General features: G+C 48.5%; 1 protein-coding gene across 6 annotated transcripts in view; it reads right to left on the reverse strand.

Moving 5' to 3' along the window:
* Nucleotides 1-2,972: 2,972 nt before the first annotated feature.
* evi5a (ecotropic viral integration site 5a) overlaps nucleotides 2,973-22,707 on the reverse strand; it is a 67,828-nt gene continuing 48,093 nt past the window's right edge. For 5 of the 6 annotated variants that reach the window (XM_069193898.1, XM_069193896.1, XM_069193901.1 and 2 more), the window contains 2 exons: nucleotides 14,565-14,660; nucleotides 2,973-5,398 (listed from right to left, as the gene is read on the reverse strand). In XM_069193898.1, coding sequence (XP_069049999.1) covers nucleotides 5,108-5,398; nucleotides 14,565-14,660 — 387 coding nt within the window. In that variant the 3' untranslated portion in view covers nucleotides 2,973-5,107. Of the gene's footprint in view, nucleotides 5,399-6,706; nucleotides 14,358-14,564; nucleotides 14,661-22,707 lie in introns of all 6 variants that reach the window. The other variant, XR_011190365.1, reaches the window with a different exon arrangement.

The following is a 22,707-nucleotide window of genomic DNA, read 5'->3' on the forward strand; positions in this document are numbered from 1 at the left end:
GTGTAACTAGGGACCGAATCTTTCATTATTTCGATTCCTTTCCGAGTTTCCGCTTCGGAGCACCCTTGCAGCTAACCCTGCCCCGATCGCTGGTTCATCTAAGCACCTTTAGGAGATGAAGAAAATAAGAAGTAATCCGTCATTTCAAAACGCACAATTCTCCGTCGAAAAAATCGTTTCCCAGATGACAAACAACAGAACATCAACACGAGTTAAATTTCCTCTTTAAAGGAAAGCAGAACCTGACATCTCATTACAAACCTATAGCTTTTATAATTCAGCACGGGGAAAATGTAGATTTGAGACACAGAACGTTTTTCACGGTTTGACTTGGCGTCGGTAACCAAATCACGGCCCCGGACGGGTTGGGCTTCGTGCCACAGGACGCGCAGCGAGGATGGCAGAAGGCAGAGCCCCTTTGCCGGTTCTCTCTTCCTCCGCACCGACAATGAACCCGGCTCGACAGGACGTCGAGGACAGGGCCGCTAGAGGCGGCGCGACCTCCCCAGTTTGAGCTGCAGGGCCAGCGGGTTCCAGGTCTCGCCCGGGCGGCTGGCGGGGCAGCGCTGGGCGATGGCCGAGAAACCAACCCCGACACCTGATGTCTTTTCTCTCACTTCACCTCGGACTTGACCAGCTCCGGAATTTGAGTTTAAACTTTACAGTCCTTGTGTGTGAATCACAGCCGTTTTCCCAGTTAGTCTACAGTAGCTGGGAGGAGTATTTATGCGTCGGCAATATTATTAAATGCCATTCATTAAGGTTACGGTTTTTTCCCTACATAAGGCCGGTGCAGGGGAAAGGTGGCGTTAAGTTTACACGATATAATCCGCCTGTAAGCCGACGGACTGGTCAGCCGCAGTGGCGGTAGCCCCTTGAGCACAGCAGACCGCAGGCTGGGGCTCTGGGCCTCGCAGGCACACGGCCAAGGGCCAGGCCTGAGCTTGAGTCGACCTGGAGGGCTGTCTGTGTGCAGGCTCGGAGCGCCGACAGCCCCGGGTTCGAGGACCTCGGTGCTCCGCTGGCTCCCCGGGCCCGGCTGCTGCCTCGGGCTTACCCTGGGTGTTGAAACAGACAGAATGGGCTAAATGAAGGATATCAACAGTCTTGCCTTTTTAGTCCAAGTGCCTCGTTTAAAACTAGTCACTCCAACGGATTTCCTCGTTTTGGGATTTCTGTGAAGCTCAGGAGGAGGCAGAGAAACCGAATTTCGTTTTTCACTGTCGAGGGCGCTCCGGCGAGACACGTTTTTACCATCCTGCACGGTTCATCAGTTTCGCTTTTTATCCGCACCGCTGCCACTACCGACCGAGCTAACGCGCCGCAGCCGCTGTACGTGTTGCCAGTGCTGTAGTAAAAACGAGCTGCCGGCAGGTGTTGACATCTCTGCCCGTTACGGGAGGCGGCTCGTTATTTTTCCCAAGAAAATCGTTAAGAAGCGAAAAGCTCCGCCAATGCGGAATTTTCAAGGACGAGAAGTGCGGCCGCCACGATATTTTTTTTCTCTCCAAAACTGATTAAAAAATGCTCATGCTGTAATCGTTGGAGGTATTTATAAAGGACTCCAGTTTAGGGAGCCGCACGGGCCAGGCGATTAAACCAGGTTATATACGGGAAGTGCAATTTTAGAACTCGTGGAAATTAAATGCGCACAATTACTGCTATAGTTGCTGTTCAGGACCAAATTTAGTAACAAGCGCAAACGCGAAGGAATGCGAACGCAGCGGATCGACACAGCTCGGAGAGGTGTTCAGGGCAAACCGGGGTCCGGCGCTCTCGCTTTGCTCCAGCTGTTGTCGAAAAGGACGTCGCTTTTTGAATCAAACACAACAACAGGCCACAAGCATCAGTGCTTAAAGAAGCCACAAATAAACTCATTGCGTCATTATGTGCCACTTACAGACGGTTCCAAATTCACCGTGTCGTATCCTCCAAAAATCAAACAGTGGAAATTTCCAATCACCTTTTCTTATTTTTATGTAAGGATAGGGCGACCATATTTCGGTTTTCAAAAAAGAGGGCGTGGGGATAATCGACACTCGGCACATTCCTCCAAAGTAATGCATTTTTATTACTTTTTCTAATACAAAAAAACAATTTAAAACTCTCTAGTTATTAAACGTCTTAGTAAACTTTTAAACAGTTGCAGGGTTGTCGTTTCTCTTCCATAATGGCAAACAAGGAGAAACAAAAATATAGCCCTCTTTTTTTCATTTTAACACAACAAAAGTCTTAACATCAGAAGAAAAAATGAAGACATAACTTAGGAGACGTCCTCACTGGTTGCAAAAATGATCAATTTTAACGAAACATTTTGAAATATAACGAAACAAGTTAAACATTGTTATTTCTCACGGCCATAAAAACAGCCAAACACACACACACAAATCCTTTTCAAGATACACTGCGTGTAAGTTCAAAACATCTACCGGTAAGGCGTGGAACGAACAAAAAATGTAGGCCTGTGTTTGTTTACACAGTCTGAGTAATTAACGAGCAAAACAAAATCCCGGACAGTTTTTTTAAATTTGATCAATCCCGGTCGGACCGATATTTTAGGTCTCCGAAAGAGGACATGTGCAGGACAAAGAGGACGTCTGGTCACCCTATCTAACGATGAAGTTCTTCAAGTGATGCACACAGTTCAGAATGAGCCCCGACGCAGAAACGTAGGCTGGTAGCTGTTGTGGTAACCGAACAGCTGGTTGCTAACCAAAATAAATTCTAATCGGAGGGATCTGACCGGAAATCCCAACTGACAGCATGACCTCGTATTCAAAGCAGCAGTTTTCACAGGGTTTCACCAGTACTGCACAGCAGTGCAGAGCGGCGCTAAGCGTTCACAGGAAAAAACCCCGTCTCTGAGCTGCACTGAAGACGGCAGCAATAACAATGATGCAAACAAAATACTCCCCACTGCGTTGCAAAGACCGAATTCAGCCGGAGGAAAGCAGCAAAAAAATCAAACGGGGTTTATTAAATCATGAAAATTTTATTTCGAACATATTTTATATACATACATATCATGTACATTTCAAGTTAAGAGCTCAATAGTGTTTTTTTTTTCAGTAAAAGGATGTTAGACATCGATGGCAGACTTTGATACTTTTAGCTAGTGTTAACTGACAGGCATGACCTCCACAGGGGTGGCAGCACCTCGTCCTGCTGGTGCCGATGGTCTGGTGCTGCACTGCGGGCGGACACAGTGCCCTGCAGTACCGACCCCTACAGGAAGGGGGCGGCCACGCCAGTCCTCTCGCCACAACCGCATCGCTACGCATCACCTCACCGTGCTAAAAAAAAAATGGAAAACCAACCACCAGCCGCGAAAGAAACCTGGTTCATTCCGATCGAGCGAGGAGTCAAAGGAGATCACATGGAACCGGTTTGAATCTCTTGCATTCTGAACGATCTCTCTGACCGCAGATCGGAAAGGTTTAAAAACACACTTTTGCTCCGGCGTCGTCTTTGCAACCCAGTATGATGAAGGTAACTGACCGGGCTTATTATTACTTTGTCAAAATAGTTCTGGAGCGCCGGAAAAAGAGCGAGTTTATTCGCAACTAACAAAAAAAAAAGGGCAGAGCGGAGTTCGCACTGAAGCGGAGCTGTTTGAAAGCCATCCTGGGGGAGAGCCTGTCAGAAGCGCACGCTTATCCCAGCAGGACTAACACAGGGTGAGGCGGAGTGAGGCTTGCGATCGTACAACACTGCACATCACCTGCTGTCCGGGAAAGCCTGTCAGCGATCACAGCTACAGCGAAGAGACCCAGACGCAGACTTTCCAGGAGCAAAAAAAAACAAAAACAAAAAACCTTTTTAAAAGCAATTATGTATGGACAACACCCACTTTAAAGAGTTAGAAATGTGGTTAATCAGTAAATGTACTGTTTCGGTTTGCACGTATTTGCATTCAAAAGAGATTCCCAAGCAACAGATAAAATAACAAAATATTTACATCGGTAAACAAACATTAAATAGGATTTCTAAGTTGTTTCTTCAGTATTTATTAATTGTAATTTGTTCTACCACTGATTGATCTGATTGTGCATTTCCCTTTCTGTCACAGCAAATGGTCATACTGCCGCAGGCGAAGTGCAAGCAGTACCGGGCAAGGAAGAGCCTTCACCTCACGCCGGGCAGATCAGGGAACTGACCAGACACACAGCACACACGTTTTCTTTCTGCTGCCTCTCAGATGTTGCCTGTACACATTCTTGGTGAGAAGGTCCATCAATAACGTGCTTTAAAAACATTTCTCCCACCCGACTCGAAGGTGAAGCACCCATTTCATCTGAACGACGCACTTGATGTCCAAGAGCAGATCTCCCGCAACATCAATAAAAAAAAGGCAGATCTTCAAGTCCATGTTAAAATACAAAGACAAAAAAGTAAGGAAAGCAGAACATCTGTTTACATATACACACGGGTACAAATACTACTCGACTGTCATGGCTATCACCACTAACACACACAGGAAAAAATAAAGAAGCCTATTTGATTTCTGTTTGCTCATGGGCAATTCTGTATCGGTGTGGTTAATGTCTGACTGAGCACTGTAGTGAGGATGAACAGGCTTGTGGTCATGCTCTCCCAAACTGCTCTTAAAAAAAGAGGACTTTTTTTTTCTTTATCCGTAACTGACCACTGACAGCCCCTGATGCCCCATTGAAACCACCGCTCGAAACGCAGAAACCCCGATAGGTTTAAAAATTTGTTCTTGCCGGGCATTGAAACACAATATTGCACACAGTTTCCAGCTGTACTGCAGCTCAGGGGGCTCCTCTGTCTGCAGACCCTCAGTGTCCTGTCCCGCCCGGGAAAGCTCCCAGCTCCCAGCTCGGAACGAGATCTGGACAAACACGCCTCTCGCTGACCGGTCCTGGGCTTTCAGCTGGCAACAACGCAAACGACAGACCGGTTTTGGCAACAGTCAGGCAGAAAAATAAAAAAATCGGAAGGACAGTAAAATGTAGAAGTACGCGCTGGTCTCTTCGACGACGCCTCTCGGTTTTAGCAGATGTGGCCGACGCCCAGCGGCAGAACTCTACCTCTCCACCTGCGGGCTGGAGGACGAGCCACGCGCAGGCAGGCCCCCGGGCAGCGGTCAGACGGTGGTGGAGTACGACTCGGGAGGGACAGTCAGACTCGGCGGCTCCTCGTCGTCCTCGCTGTCCGTGTCTTCGAGGTCGGCGCGCAGCACGATCCTGGGGACGTCCCGCCGGGGATCGAAGGGCCGAGACGCGCCGGCCGCCGCGCTCCGCCCGACGGGCCCGGCCAGGCCCTCTTCGTCCGAGGAGTGGTAGGACTCGTCGTCCCCCATGTAGTGGTTGACGATATGGATCCCGTCAAAAGTGGGTTGGCCGGACAAGGCCCTCTGGCCTCGTAAGCAGCGGATCTGGGGGGCGAAGAAACGGCAGTCAGGTCAGGGGCCGAGCTGCAGAGCTGTGGCACTCCAGGGCTTCGGCAAGGCAGCACCAGAACCGGCCTTGCCAAGCCCGGCTGCCGCCGGTCCAAAGAGCCTGGTTTCTGACCTCCCCGCGCGGCACTGCATTGGCCCTCTTCCCCACCCTGAACACTTCAGAATCGTCACCGCAGCCAGTAACTGTCGTCCGGACAGAGCGGGGGTCTTAAACTCCCACCCTGGTTTCAGGATGCACCTGGTGTCTTCCTGGTTTGTGTTCTCACTTACATAGTTGGTCTAACTCATTGGAAATAGTTGCTGCGTGACTGTAAGGCTCCTCATCAGGCCCTGAGCTGTTTATAATGATCTGTCTTGTGTAATGGCCCGGAAAAGCACTTACACTATACGTCGAATTCTGAAAAACTGTTAGGCTAATTGTTTAATTGGCTGCTCAGGCTGGAACAAAACCAGAAGACGCCAGCCCTGGCAGGAAGTGGGCAGGAGAGGCCTGGTGTAGCCTGCGAGTCGTCTCGGTGTGAACCCCAGCCTTCACGTCTGGGACAGTGAGGCAGAGGGGGCAGACAGAGACTTCGCCGATACACTCCGAACGACGCGCGAGGACTTAGAAACCATCTTTTCAGAAACCGTGACGGCTGTGTCACGCCGGAAAAAGGAGAACTTTTTTAAATGCAAGCTATGTAAAAGTGCATTTAAACTCAAGAACAAGAGGCACTTCTTTATCCTAAGGGTACCCTGTTGCCGATTTGGAACAAGCTGCCCAGCTGTGTGATGGAAACAGCTGGAGGAGATCCTGGGATCAATAAGCCCGTAGTTACCTATCGGGCCTGAGGGGTAGAATGACCTCTTCTCACCTGTAACCTTTATGTTCTTAAACAATCAATCATTAAAACTAGAGAGCAGCAACATTACTCAAGAGCATCACTCCCATCATGCAGGGCTCGGCTGGTAACGAACATGTTTAATCAAGGTTAGGTGCCAAAAAAAAAAACATTAAAATGATTATAAAGCAAATGACTGCAAACCCAAAGGAAACCGCGGTTAATTCCTACCACACGACAGACATGTTGTCACCCTAGAAGAAAGCATGCAATGGCCTGGACTAATCATGATATGTCAATCATATAAACAATGCATGTTTACAAGGTTTCTTTTTCATATTGCACACCAATGGTGAAGACCAAATGATGATGACCAAGACCACAGAAATGTGCAAGGAAGCAGTGAGTGTGCCGAGCGCTGGACACTGCAGGAGCTGGGGAGGGGTCGTGCTGCGCCTCTTACCTGACGCTGGCTGTCTCCGCGAGACAGACACGTGGGCATGTGGGAGAGAGGCAGGGAGAAGAGCAGTTAAGATCAGCGGTTCTCAGGCGTTTCCAGCACACAGCGCACTGCCAGGAAATCACACACCGCTGACCGAGCACTACTAATAATCAAGGCCAGGTTAATGCCATACAGAACAAGGAGAAAAGCAGCTTTCTGGTGGCAGATCTGTAGAGAAGACACAACATCCCAATCGTTGTACTGCGCGGGCACAGTGCAACATTTCGGTTGCTCCCCCAGACGAACCTATCCAGCGTTCATTTTTCACTGTCCGTGTCCTGAACTCTGCAGCACACCTGATGAGAGACGTGGTTTGCGGCGGCTTCTCTTAACCACGTTGCCCAGGACCCAGGTCAGGGGGAGGGGCGCTGTGGCCGGGGGGGGTCAGGGGACACTGGCCAGGCCGCCCCCAGGCAGTGTGGCGCTGAACCCCCGAGGTCTCGTGCCCAATATCCGCTGCCTGGGCACGCTGAGCACGCTGGGCACGCTGAGCGCTCTTCATTTCTTCTTGTGTTTTCGACAGGAAAGCTTATGAAAGACCCTTGCGTCATTTTTTTCTTCTCTTTTCCGGCCTGCAAGGCCGGCGGGCAACCGTCTCAATCCAGATCGAAGATCAAAATCGGAGTGCTGGGAACGCGCAGGAAACGGGGAACGGCGCGGCCGGCTGGACATGCCAGCGCTCGAGTCGCCTGGCCAGGTTCGTGGTTTTCGGGAAGGTCCGAGGACTTCAGTGGATGCCAGAAAAAGAGAAGCAAGGTAGCCAGAAAGTTGGCCAAGTGGACACACAGCCCATTCACAGCACGGAGATCGGCCTGCTGAGCTCCCCACAGCAAACCAACAGACAGCCTGGTGAGAACACTCCCAGACTCCTCGGCCACTGCCCGGCAACTCTTCAGATGCTCATAAATAAATGGGTCATGTGAACGTGAGCAAACAACAACAAGATAGATTTATTCGAATGCAAAAGGCACATAAATCAAGGCTCCCAAGTGTCACAAAAGTAAAAGTAAAAGTAATAGTGAGGCCGGTGGGGAGGGAAAAAAAGTGAAAAATAACTTCTACGCATACAACAAGGGTGCGATGTCTTGATGGAGCTCATCTCCCAAGTGCTGCCTGGATGCTCAGGAGAGGTGATCTCCCAGGCCAGCGCGATCGTTCCACGGGGAGAGACTCGCCACGGCCGCAGCCCGTTAATAAGAACACTTGGCCTAAGAGCCAAGGAGAAGGAATGAGGACATCAGAAGAGTTTCCCCGGCCTCCACCACAGATGTGCAAGCTGGTCCTGCCCAACTCCAGCACGGGGGAAGACTCTTCTGGTCTCTCTCCAGAAGAGACCAGTGCAGGAGCGATACTGACGACAGGCCACCCACCCATAACATTGTCCTCTGCAGCCCTCAGCAGCAGCTCCTTCTCCCGTCGGACTCGTGCAGACGCCCTGACGGACACTAGAAGCAGGAGCCGCATTCCTCTCAACGACACGCCACTTCCTCAATTACATGCACATCAGAGATACAGACTCGACAGCTTTCGACAAGGAAGAACTTGACGTGCGCTCAGCTGGATTATTTTTTACATGTAAATCGAAACCCATTTCCTTGAAATCTCCCACTCGTCTACATCACAGAAGTAGTCCCCACTATCAGCCATCAAGGGCACTCTATGCAATCCTCTGCTTGTGAACAGTGCTGGAAACTGTTCGACACTTGCCTTCCTCACTGAGCACACAGAAATTACTGAACCCTACTGGCTATTGCAATTGCTCCCAGAGTAGCCAGTAGCTGTTGCTCACAGCTCCTGCTCAAAAGCTGGCAGATCCCAGCTCTGCAGCCGACAGTTAATAAAGACGCCTGTCCTCAAGAGTCGAAGGGTCTCTATTGTAAACGTGACAACTGGTGAAAAATGCAAACTCCAGTGAGTCAGAACAGGAAACCAACAACAAAACAGACAAGAAGCGATTACTAGCAGGTCATGACTCCTTGATCTTGTCAGATTAGCGAGGTCTGGTTTTGCTCTGAGCTCTGTGGCTGATTGTAACTTTCTACCTCTTTAGAGAATACGTGATTGAAATAGCAGCAAACGAGGTGCAGTGATAACCGTTTGCATTCTGCAACTTTGAACTATGGAAAGCTGGGCTGAGTGGTGGTATTTCTGAAATAAACACACAGGGTGGTTGTCAAGCACTTTCAAATCTTCACTATTTCTGTTTTTCTCAACAGGGTATTTTTTTGCTTGTGTAAGAAGCATTCTGTTGACTCTATAGGAAGTCTGTGACTGTCCGACTTTAAAAAAAAGCACCTATCATTATATTTAGAGGCTTTAATCTGAGCGCAAAGAACCTAATATGATCTCATCAGTATGACCACATACATGTGAACTGAAGACACGCAGCACAATCCTGTCCTGTTTGGTGATGACTCTGGTCTTTAACAGTGCTGAGCCACTCACTGTTCCTTCTCCCACTTTCTTTATCTCTTTGCCCCAGGAACCTTGTTCTTATGCCTTTTCGTCTCGCACCTTTAAAAATGTACCGATTGTACTTTTAAAAAAAAAAATAATTGAAAGCACTTTAAACAAGTAGAAAAATACAAATATGTACTACGAAACTGAAGGACAAGACCTCCCACGCCCAGGTCAGTGAAGTCCAGATGATCAGGGTCGATGATGTGCACTGCAGGAACATAAAGGCGTTTGGACATGTGGACATTGAGGGGCTGAGCAGGCTGCCACGTGTCTCTGTCCCGACGTGCAGGCCTGGGGCAGGGGAAGACAGCTGCACGCGCTGTGCCAAGAAACCACACTGTTCATAGCCAGGAGCCTGTAAGACGGGGGCCCTGACAGGACCACGGCGGTGCCGTCTTGCACACGAGAGCTCTGCTATCTCCACCGCAGCCCTGCAGCACACGAAGGCTGAGAAGGAGTGGTTTGCAGGGAGGGGTACACGTTGGGCACAGACACATCCTGGGCTGGGGGGAACTACACCAGGGAGCGAGATGGAAATATCGCAGGACAACCAAGGTCTGGGATTTTAAACATGTTTTTGTTGTTTTAAAAAAAGGGGGAATTGCCTACCTGTTCTGCTTTGATTATAAAAAAAAAAATGGAAAAGGCAAACAGAAACTAAACCCAAGACGCTGCTGCCATGTACATAGACACAGTGCGTCTGTCAACAGGTTACAGTGATTTCTGTCATCGCTGGGGTCTTCTTTTTTAAACCTGCACTTGATTGCTCTCCCCCTGTATGATTTCAAGAATGTAGAAACATCTATAATTCTACCCCCCCCCCCCCCACCCGACAAAAAGAGATACATGAGCTGCTAAACTGAAGCACGGTGTCTATAAACCACATGACCTCTCTGCTAGTGCTATCTTATCACATCACAGGTTCCTCACATCGACCACAACCACTTAAATCAGACTGAGCCAGCGAGGTGACTTGGGATCTTTGTCACGTACTGACAATCAGATAGTGCTTTCAGAAGCCCAAGTCAACCTCGGTTTGCAGGGGACTGCAAATCTGATCGTCTCTGCTCTGCCCAACTGCACTTTCAAGATAGGGTGCAAGTGGAAACACAATGCATGATTTACTGCAGTACAATTTAACCACAAGCCGCTGTTTTTCATGTTAAAATCTGACGGCATCCCTCTCCATAAATCTTGGACCTGGGAAAAGAAAAAAAAAAGTTTTTCGTCTTACATGCACTTACTTTTTTCGCTTTCGTTTGAAAAGCTAAGATTTGTTTCCCCCCTGAATACGCACCCGTTACTGCGTAAACAATCAGAACTAGCAGCATGGTCTGGGCTGGCTTAATTCTATCGAGCAACACTGTTTTTGCAAGACCTTCCCATTGCAGAACAAATAGGTGAAACGGAGTGCGTCCGAGTAAACAGACCAATGGCCACTTCTACAATCTCGGTGGGAACAAGGTGACAACAACAGTCTACTCAGCTAAAGAGACGGAGATCTCTCAGGGCCGCAGAGCTGGACTCTAATGCACGCTGGCAGAGGTTTGGCCATTCCCGTCCTGTAAGTCATCTCACTGTGATGGACTGAGGTCACTGGTGTTGTTATCTTTCAGCAACCATGAATCCTAATTTCACAAACATTAAAAAAGGGTGGAGGGACACTGATACGCTTTATTTCAAAACACGGGCTTGCACAACAGCGCAATTCCGAAACGAGGAGAAACTCAGTCCCCAGAATGCATGCAAGAGGGGACGCATCTGATAAGGCACCAGTGCGATGCATCGCTGAATTTCAAGGAGTGAGCTGAGCACAAAGACGAAAAGAATGGCTCTTCAAGACATTCGAAATATGAAGAACTTTGGACTCTTCAGCAGCATCTGATTCCTCAACTTAATAACGGATCTCGGCCACGCCGAAATGTATTCACCAATAAATCGATCGAATTAGACAACACTAAAACAAAGGCTGGGTCAGAATTTCACTTCTCCAGTTTGCGACGCAACCTGCCCCCTGCCTGCTTGTTCTGCCCAAGCCAATTCCCCCGTGAGCCGTTTAGACCCGAGACAATTCCTGTTGACCTGTGGGAAGGATGTTGCAGCCTTTCTGGTCTCTCAGTGGGCCTTCTGCACAAAGGAAAAACAACCAGCGCTTATCTCGACAGTTTTAGACAGCAACGCTTGCAAAACCACAAGTTTTTCTTTCTTTTTTTTTTAAATTCAATACACGGTGAGATTTCTTTTTTGCAATAACAGAACCAACATCAGCGAATTATGTGCATGGTGTGACAAAGAAATCTCAATGCCACAAAGACTGCTGTTGTGCTGTGCAAACTTTGTACTTGAAGAGGAAGTCTTTGTCCTCTCTAGGATGGTCCAACGAAAGAAAGTGGGAGTTATTTAGGCCCCACAGCGGACTATTCCAGACCTTAAAGAAATGAACCACCTGTCACACAGCTGATACTTTTTGCAACTCAATTAGACCCACATTTTGGCACTGGGGATCAATGCATATCCCTGCTGCAAGCAAGCTGAACTGACCGATGTTTTTGGTAAATTAATTATTTTCGTTTTAGAGCCACTGGTTACTGAAAATAATGTGCATTTCCCCCCCGCAACACAAAATTCCAACAAAAGCATAATATTTCACAATTTTATAAAAAACAAAAGTTTTCTGGAATCGCAATACGGGCTCTGTAGCTCACTAATTTGCTAAAACACCCTGCTTCCACAATAATAATGTGTAAGGTCTATGAATATCATTTTAAAAGCTAGAATTTGGTTTTAATTTTGGGGAAAAAAAAATCAGTAAAATATTTTACAGAGCGCATTCTGGTAGCTAGGTTTGCTTTATTTGTAATATGAATCTGCATCACTTCCTTTTGGTTTGCTTCACTGCGGGGCTGAGCAGTTAGAGAAGGCTGTAATGTAGCTGCTTACACTCATAATAAAACCTTGAGGACTGAAAGGTCAAAAGGTTGCCTGAAACCTCATGCAAGTCATAAACCTCAAATGATTAAAAAATTTAAACATGGAGTCTGATTTACGCTTTCAGACTGACTTGCAAAGATTGTCCTCCCCCCCCCCCGTAGTGGAGTGTAGGGGAGTGTACCAGAGACAGGGAGAGAACAGCATGTGGACGGAGCTCTGTGCTGCTCCCTCATCGATTGCTCAAGCTCTGCTAACCAGTCTTGGTTACAGCCCCCAGGCCCATCTTCAGGAAGCCACGAGTGGCTGGAGAAGTACAATCGCACATCAGCCGGCTGATAATGGCAGAAGCACCGAGGGGAAGAAGGAGCTGTGGTGGTGACCCCCTGACGAAACACATGGACGGCTCAGAGCAGGGTGCCAGGAGGGTCTCTGACTTGTCCCTCGCAGAACCCAGAGAGCCAACTGCAGCCTGACACCATCAATAACCTGCCCAGCTCAGGCTTCTTGTCGTTTCTGTCCTCAGCTTGAGACCCCAAACTCAGTCATAAAGCTAAGCCTTGAGGCCTCACAGCACCGCTCAGCTGAACCATGATCTGCAGGCTGAACATTGCTGAAGAGCACGGCACAACCTTGTGCTGAATTTGTTTGCTTCTTACTGTGAACACGTGATTCTTCTCCTCTGTCATTTGCACCGATCTCCTATGATTTGGCGAGATTGGCCAAGTTGTTTTCTGGCACATTATATCTCGTTTAACTGGGGCGCTTGCTCGACTTTAGATGCAAGACGAGGCAAGTTGCTCATGCGTGGGCCCCTCTCTGTTCACATAATCAAGATGTTCTCCAACCACGAACATTATTACCGTAGTAAATGTGCACGAGCACACTTGTAAACGCTTGTGTCTCCCCAGATCATTTCAGGTTTTTTAAACTCTAAAGAAAATGCCTTCACAGCAAACCCGGGCCGTTTCCACGAATCAGGAGAATTAAAAACATCTCGCTGAAACAGGCGAGAATCTAACACGCGCTGCAGTGTAAAAAAGTTGTTTACAGTGTCAGAATACTTGAAGCCCCACCCAGAGCGGGAGCTCGGTTAGGTGAAGTGTTTGTGCCTGTGCTGCTTGGCGGCCTTCAGCTGAACTTAGAAACTTCCCTGTTCCCCGCTCGCCCGCTCCTGGGAGTTTCCCTGTGAGGAAAGCGTCCGGCGAAGGAACCATCACTGTTAGGACAGACGTCTAAAACTCAAGCGGTTCTCTGCACACCCCGGCCAGCTACACTACACCCTTCACTTCAGGTTTCCATCACCAACATGCTGGAAAACCCTGTTGTTCGACTCTGCATCCAGTCTCCTGGGGCTGGAGTTTGACACTGATACTCATTCCGGACAGATTCCAAGAAGAAATGTGGACACAGTTACCAAAACAATGAGTCTGACAGTGATGTGTGAATAAGCTTATTTTCGCCCCCGAGAGGCAAGAAAGACGAGATGTTTGTTATCCGTCTCACCTGACAGAGTTAAAAAGCCACTGGTAGTAGTGATTTGTTGAAGTAAATAAAATACACAGGGTGTAAAGATTGTTCTCTCAAAGACTGAAGATATAGGGGTGTGCTGGCACATTCCACACCCATTCAGTCAGGAAACGTACCACTGCAGGGCGTAGTTAACACTTCGATTAAGACTGCAGGTGGCCTCAAAATATACAGACAAAAACATTTGAAGAAATGTGAAAAAAGAAAACAAAAAAATACATCTGAAAAAAAGTGAGAGCCCATCACTGCCGTCTGAAGAGCCAAAAAGATCAAAATCTCATTAAGAAGCCGCCGCCGAGCAGGACGTTTCTGTGAAAATGCAGGTTTGCTCAGAACTGAAAGTGACTCTAAATTAATTTCTTGCAACATACAGTATTTAGATTACAGACATGATATTATCTGCACATTTGTGTATACATCCTTCTAAACTGAGGGCCACTGTCAGTCAGGCATGCAAAAATACTGCCATTAGGGTTCTTATTAGAAAGGCACACCTACAGGATACAAGCTAGAATGATGTCAGACCACATGCCTTGACAGCATCACCTTGACCTGCTCAGATCCCAGAAGCTCAGCAAGGCCGGGCCTGGTCAGAACTGGGAACTGGGGAGGGAGACCTCTAGGGACAATGAGGCGGTTTCTGTAAGTGCTGCTGGTGGACCTCCCCTCTGGACCAGGGATTCCAGTATGCCGACTGGTGATGAAAGTAAAAGCCTTGGCTGTGTCAGGGCAGGGGCTCGGAGAGAGCGGCCCTCCTGCAAATCCCCATGAGTCAGCGGGCTGAGCAGCCCCTCTCTGCCGTCTCGGCACGGCAGCAGTGGCTGAGCAGTGGACTCCCCTGGGGAGGAGTGAAAGACGGCCGCCCTGTGGCTGGAGGAAGAGCCCTGCGCCCCGGTCTCACCTCGTGCTCCAGCTCCGCGATCTGGTCCTTCAGCTCCCGGACGTACTGGCTGGAGTCGGAGCTGTTCAGCTGGCCCTGCACCTTCCCTTCTTCCTTCTGCGCAGCAACGGAAAGGAAAAGGAGGCGTGTCAAGTCGGCAAAGACCGGCTTCCCCGGCGCACAGCCACAGCACGGCGGGGCACCGGACCGCAACGCTGCGCGGACAGCGGGATGCCCTCCTCACACACACACACGCGTGCAGACACACGGGTTTTTAAACTCACCCACTTCTATCGACTTCGCCTCCGTTTTAACTTTAAACGCCATAAATGAACCAAGTGTTACGTTCACCGCTATGACTTCATTCATCTGCACGGACACCTTGGAAGGAACCGGCCTCCGCTGTTGTTAGCCACAGCTTGCGTTCCTACAGCACTAGTGTGGCGACCTCTGCCACGGGCACCCAACCGGCCAGCGAGAGGCAGGCGCCCCCCAGGACAGACACTGGGAGCCGCCGAACAACAGAGATGTGTCTGTTTCCATCTGGACCGCACAGACGGCCTACAGGAGCCAACGGGGATCTGTCGCCATCGGCCCAGGGTTCATCCGCATCGCACGAAAGGAGCGAGAAGGGTCAGGCCAGCAGGTGCACTGTGGGCGATTCACTCATTCTGCGACAAGGATTTCAGCTGGTGAATGCTTCAGATTGCGAAAACAGGTTTATTTGTCCCCCGCTAAGCCTCTCTGGAATTCAACTGGGCGCCCCCTCGCCGCCCCAACCACAGACCGTAACCGAGGCGGGCACACGTGCTGTTTACCCCGCGGGCACAGCTGGGTGGGTCTCGCCCGAGAGCAGACTCAAGACCGCCGGCCCGCGGCAGAGGAGGGTCGAACCCATTTATCTTTTTTCTTCCAAAATTAAAAAAAATAAAAAGGAGCCTTCTGCGCTCTTGTCGAGGCGGCCGATGCGAGGAGTTAAAGAAGGAAGAGATGGTTGGGGCCGGGTGGGGCGACAAGAGACGGATACAAATCTGCTCTGGATCCTTCTGACTTCTACAGACTTGAAAACGGGTAGTTTGTGACATGTGAAATCAATCTCCTCTGGTTAACACTCTGCTCGGGGCTGGGTCCGGATAGGTTACCGAGAAAGGGGATCTCGTGTAATCTTCCAAGAATCATTGTTTTTCTTGAGGTTTTCCCTAGAGTGTCTGATAACAAACAGGCAGTTAACAGGCTTCCTATGCTCAGCTGTACGAGTCAACAGGTGCGAGGCATGTCAAACATCTGAAATTAATGGCTTCCTCGTCTGTTCCAGAGCCCCAGCTCAGTTATTTCCCCTGACTCAACAATGCTGAATCCACAGAGAGCTTTCAAGACGCACGCAGAACAGAAACAAGCGCAAACAGGAATGCGGCTCATCCTCTCTCGCCCGCCAGAAGCCGAGACGCGCGGGCAGCAAGGAGTCAGAAGATGCCGAGCATCTCAATGGAAACTATGAAGCAGGGAGCTGCAGAGAGAAGGCAGGTTTGTTGTTTTTCACAACATGGCCTCCTACTCCCACCTGCCTGTACAGTGAAGGCGTGACGGTGTGACGAACAATACCCGCCGTCTAGAAGTCTAGAAATCAGAAGGGCTGAAGACAACAGCCTTCAGCCAGCGGGGAAAAGACACACAGGGGCTGGCTTTTCTGACAGGCTAATGGAAAGGACCGCTGGGACACAGGGTAATAACCGAGTCACTCCACTTCTTCTCTCTTTTCCCTTCCTTGCTGACTATACAATCGCTCTTGCCTCAAAGTGGGTGAGGCCAGTAGCCAGGTGCTGAACAGGGGCTGTGGGAGTTTGCATACTCCAGCACTGTGGGAGGGCAAGACAAGCATGTGGTTAAAGGAGGTGTCCCTGCAGACAGCTGTCCAGGCAGAGGGCTCTCCTGGTGAGGGCTACTTATTCACCAGTCATCCTGCCATGTGCAGGCTCGGCGCTTCTAGCGCAACACACTATGACATCATCCAGAACAGCCCCCCCCCCACACACACAATCCTGGGGATATGTCGTAGTGTGTGTGGGCGCTAAAGGGTTATCTGGGCTGATGCAATCTCAGCACATTTCCTCCACAGCTACAATCAAGGGCACACAACCAAGTCAACCTTCTATTTCACAGACAAAACTGGGGGTCTCGGCACAGGTTCGCACAGATACAGCACCTGAAACACACACGATGGTCCCTCTCCACCACCGAGCCTTTAAGGCTGTGATCGCCAAGACGCTCAAACAACTGAGGATTTCCAGCTCCTGAGAAAGCAAATCTTACCTTTTCTATTCACACCTTGACACAGTCAGCACGTCTGTTAACTGATAAATTAGCAATATAACAGAGTAACACATATATATATATTCACACAAAAAGTATCAATGGCATTTCGGTAACTAAATGTTAAATTGAGAAGCCTTTTGGCTGTTCTTGAGAAACGAACTACATACCACATGTATATCTCTAAACTGGTTCCCAGGGACTCTTCAACATATAAAATAATTTTTCATAATATGTTTGTCTGTTTCTTAGTTCAGCTCTGGGCAAATCTTGCCTGTCCTTCAGTGGCAACACTAAGGCTTGTTAAGGCCTTTGTTCAGTTTGTCAGAGAAAGCCCTAGAATTAACAAATGTTTGCCCTATTAATTAAGGATTTTATTGGAATACACATTTGCTTTTAACTATTCTTCCTATTTCAAGAATCATTTTAGAAAAAAAGCATATTTCACTATGCTGCACAAGTCCTTTCTTTTATTACTTGGACATTTAAGGGATAGAAGCACTGAAAATACCGTACATTCAAAGAACTCAACACAAGCAAAGCAGCTCAGAAATAAAATCATGTTTCACCTCTTGCTCTTGCCAGTACTTTTTTTGAGGCAGGTAGGATGTGGTTTCTCGTTATTTAGTGAACGCACACTGAGCTGTGGTCTGCACAGGGGTCACGCATGGAGCAGGCTTTCTTGAAAACAATAATATGTGGGCCTGCTTCAACTGCAGAAGCCATCTTAAAAAAAAGTCTGCTCAAAATGCTGTATTTTTTGCAGTCTGCGGTTATTCTAATAAAGTGGTTTTGCTCTATAACTGAAGAGTCCCCAACGAGACGTACAAAATACTTGGGGTTTAACACCCAGAGACATCTATAAGGCACATTCTGGGTAACGTTTCATTCCCACTGCTCACATCTGGTATTACAAGCAGAGAAAAAAACGGAAACAATCCTGCAGGCTGCAAAAAACCCCCCAAAATATGGTTCAAATTCCTTTTATAGGCATTCCCGTTTTTGTAGTAAACAGAGTCCATAATATTAATGAACACAAATCTGGATGCTTCTAATGAGATTCCTTTTATGCCTCAGTTTGTTTAGAAATCTATGATATACAAACGTACACACATACAAGGGGGAAAGGTAACTGCTGGTAGCACCTGTTCGCAGACACGCCTGCTGCCCAACAGAGAGCTGAGGCTGGGAGAAGACCGAGAGCACCACTCTCACACTCCCCTTCTCCGCCCCCCCGCAGGTTTGCACGAGCCCCCGAACAGACCGACAGACTCGATTCTGAAGAGCAGGGGACCCCTGGCGTCTCGGGGGGGGGGGGGGGAGGTCATGCGAGCACCTCCGCCATCCAAAAAGTTCTGCGCAAACAGGAAAAACCCCACCGTGCGAGGTGCTCTTTTCGATCCAGTCCTGCTCAGGTACGCCAAGCGCTGCACACAGCCTCAGCAACCTCCTCTCAGTGCCCCCTGCAGGGCACAGGCACGCCTCCACGAGGCCCTGCTGGAGGAGCTGAGGAGCTCCGGGCTCCGTTCTCCTACGGATCCATTTTACTACAATCTGTGGTCTGACAAGCAGAGGTAGAGATTTCCGACTGAAAACGAAACCTTACTCTGCAATGTGTGAAACGTGTGGTTTAGAAGTGTCCTCTAGCGAGCAAGCAGCTGACTCATTTCAGGCTTTCAAACAAGTCATGAAAATCTTGACTACATCACTTCCATTTGTGACATTTTCCAGTAACTCTAAGAAAAGCAAAAGAACTATATGAACATGGGCGGGAGGTGTTTTTTTTTTAACATATCAAAACCTTAACACATGCCAGTGAGCATAAATGTCCCTCGGGCCAGACAGACGAGCTGGGCTGCTGAAGGGCGTTTATTAAAAGGAGAAGGAAGACGACAGTGTGACCAGCAGCATCAGCAACAAAACACAGCGAATTATCACTTTATCTCTGCAGAGTAAAAGAGGATTTACAAGAGCTTAACCGAACATATCTCAAAGGCTCGTCTGAAAATAGCACATTTCTGTGCAGGTGGGTTTAAATGTAGAGCCGAATGCATTGTTAGAGAGGTTTCTGCATTTCTTCTGTGCATGCTATGTGATCTAATGCAGCATCAACCTGGCACTGCCCCAGCCTCACGAATGAGCTTAAACACTGATGGGCGCTGCCCCAGCCCTCCTCGAGTACATCAGATTCCACATGTGGAAGAAAGGCCTGTGCAGGCTGCACCTGTGGCGCTGTGGAAGAACAGAAGTCAGGGCCTGTCCAGGCTGCGCTGTGCCCAAACCCTCCAATAAGACTCTGCGCAAGGTCAGCTCAAATACAGCTCAGACTTCTTGTGAGCTGTTGGCAGGATGTTGCAATCAGGATAACGGTTATTCAGTTCAGACTGCAGGATCCTGTCTTGACACAGGCTCCTGCTGAACGATGGCTGAGCCAGGGAGAAACCTGTGAATAAGGCAGGGCAACAACCCACAGCCTTCTGCACTCAAAACCAGGCACCCCAACCACAGACCAACTCGCACCCCACGCTGTTTCGAGGGCACCACAAGGAGTGGGTGTTCTGCTTGATCAACAGAGCAACCTCTGGCACAGCACGGAGCTCCGTTAGGATTACCTCCTATCAAGCAACAGCTTGATTAGCAATGCCTAGCATCAGACACACACACACACCTAAAGAAAATGACCACGTTCATCGGTTTTTCTCACACTTTTGAGTGCTCAGTAGATGGACAGGCAGGGACTTACTTGTCACTAGAATCAAGAGGCCCCTAACCTTTCCTAATGCAGCTTTGGTGCAGCCTGCATACCGCGAATCGAGGAAGGAAGGAAAAAAATAACACCGAGACACCTAGGTGCTGCTGCGAGACCGAGTTACAAAACCTCAGTCCGTACAGCTGTGGGCAGCTCTGACACAGTACAGCGGGTTCTTTTTAAAAAGACATCCTGGAATATCTGACAAAGGGCTGAGACTTTGAATCACAGAGGTCAAGATTTGCTCATGACACCTTCAAGGTGCACGTACGCACAGCAACCACTGGAAAACAAAGTCAGTATCAATGGGTCAAAAAGCACAGAACGCAGGTATTTATAGACCGTATGTAGGCAAAAAGGGTCAGTTTCAGATGTCGAAGATCTCTGCACTGCTCACTGTTAGTGCACTCCCAAAATACGCTTGCTGAACACAAAATCAACGAATCTGGAGGCGCAGACATTTCAACCGCACGAAAAAAAGACCTGAACTGCGTGATCTCTCTCCCGTCGATCAGCTCTACTCTACACACAGTGCACAAGCTGGCACACAGTGGAAACTGCCCCTTTACATCCCCACCTTTCTGATCAACAGTTTCTTGTCTCTAAGCCTTTGTCTCGCACATGACCTGAATATGACCTGCAGCATCCTTCAGTGATTTAAATCTGTCATTTCTGTTAAATATTTAAATGAGTAGTACCGTGGGTGTACACGTATGTGTACAATTTTAAAACTAGACATCTAACGTCTCGCACTTTTTTTCTCCCCTCTATGCTGCACAAAGTTCTCGAGACGCATGGTGTGATGGTGGCGTGTTGCTGCATCACCCTTGATCTTCACCCACCCCTTGGGTAGAAGTGGAAAAAAACAGCCCTGGGCGTGAGCCTCGCCAGCTTCCTTTGAAATGCTTCATTTCCTTCAAATCAAGACTTTCATTTCTTTGCCTCTTTCAAGATTACACCCAGGATCCTTGTATTTTACTGTAAACCGTCGGCCTCAGCGAGAATCAAGTCTAACACACGAACGGTGGAAGCAATGAGTTTTTCAACTCTTGACGAAGTGGGAAAAAAAGTCTGAACGTTTCTGAACGGACTAGTGTGGCTCGGTGGCACAGAGTGGAGGCCACGTCTCCACAACCACGGAATTAAGCTCTCCAGCAGGCAGACTGGGAATGGACCGTGAGCCACAAATAAACACATTTGGGCGAATAAACAAGAACATACCACAGCAGCAAATACTTCACCATAAACCATACTTGGACATCTGAAACGGAAGATGTTTTACTTAAGAGTTTAGTTCTGATACTTGAATTAAACATCTTATATTTAAAGATGAACAAAATGATGTGACCTGAATGGGCGTTTCACATACACGGCAGCAACACGCATCCTAGGTCAAAAAAACAATCCAGCTGAATGCACTTTCAGGCTGATAAACATTTTATTTTGAGCTGTGATTAACTGCATACCATGAAAGGTAGGTGAAGGTCTGGCAAGGTTTAAATAGCGAAGATATTACTGATCTGGACACATGAGAAAAATGTCCATTATTTAACTGCACGCTGGATGTTCTAATTCAATCAAAACAAACTATCAGGCTTTCAGGCATTGATTAAACTTCCTGAACGGGCACTTTAATTTCAGATTAAAATCCATCCATTATAGGGATAATAACCTAGCAGGCACAGGACGCATTACAGTCACACACAGATAGGGGGCACTCTAGAGATGACAGTCTGGATAGTGTGTATCTGGACTGCGGGAGGAACGTGGAACACAGAGAAGACCGCTGAGAACACAGGGAAAGTATGCCAACTCCACACAGGAGGCGGTTCCTTCCAGAATCGAACCCAGGACCAAAGAGCTATGGTGCAGCAACGATAATGAGCACCACCCCAACTCCATCAGATTAAAACTGTCTTGCAAAAAAAAATAAAGCTGCCGAGAAAAGTAAGTCAGCTTACTGCGATAGGAGAAACACGGCAGAACTAAAATTAGACTTTGGCTTCCGCATAATGAACTCACAAGATTTCTAACCAGGTCTTTCGACTTTGTAAGAAAACGCACAGAAAACAGATAAGACAAGTCACATAGATACGGAAGGCTAATGACTCGAAGAGGGAGGTTAATCACAAAATCAGTTATGCTTCACTCTGCCTGCACTCAAAGCAGGAACCTTTATTTTTACATTGCAGCAGTTCCTATGCACTTATCATGGGATCAGTGCCACGACTGCGATTCTGCCCCCACCCTCAGACATGTGGCCGTGGTGCAACATGGGCAGCAAAATGTCATCATGCAGAAATGACATCAGGGCTTTTTTACTGGTATTCAAAATCATTTCAGTCAAATAACGCTATTTTGTAAATCACCATGGTAATGTAACCTTTTGTTTTCCATTCAGGCAGGAGACAGGGTCAGGCAGCGGATCGCATCCTAGTCCCCGACAGCTTTAAGTCAGCGTCGAAGAAGAGCTGAATTAGAACTCGATTCTTCTGCCAGCGATCAAGAAACAGCGATCCGTACTTTTCTCTTGACTTGCCCGAGCGCACCAGAGGAAGGCGGGTCACAGTGGACAGATCAGCACATGCCAAGTGAAGGACACACAGGAGAGTAACGTGCTGGCTGGTGTTCTGCAGCATGTGGCTCAGAAACGGGTATGGCCACAGTGAGAAATGAACAGCATGTTGCAAGGTTTCTGCACCAAGGCGTGATGAAGAAATGATTAAGCACAAACGCTGGCCTGGATACACCACGTATCCATAGATTTAAGCACAAAAGGCGGCACTGTCCCAGTAAGGCCATGCACATCCTGTCCAGATCCACGATATCCAAGTCTTCACACAGGGGACACGGACCATTCTGCACTGCCGGACACAGAAACTCTTTCTGCAGGGCGTGACAGGAGAGTCCCGCCCGCAGATTTCAGATCTACCACGCAGCCGGGAAAAGGCTCCGAGCCGCTGTGGGGGCTCGGTCTTTCGCAAGTGGGGTGAGGTTTTTTTTTTGTAGAAGAGGAGTCGCGCGGCCTCCAGCGAGCGTTCTGAGTTCTTGCGAAGGAGAGATAAAGGTGAGCTGCTCTTGCTATCTCACGCTGCACAGATTCCA

This window comes from Lepisosteus oculatus, chromosome 9 (genome assembly GCF_040954835.1).
Source record: "Lepisosteus oculatus isolate fLepOcu1 chromosome 9, fLepOcu1.hap2, whole genome shotgun sequence".
Taxonomy (NCBI): domain Eukaryota; kingdom Metazoa; phylum Chordata; class Actinopteri; order Semionotiformes; family Lepisosteidae; genus Lepisosteus; species Lepisosteus oculatus.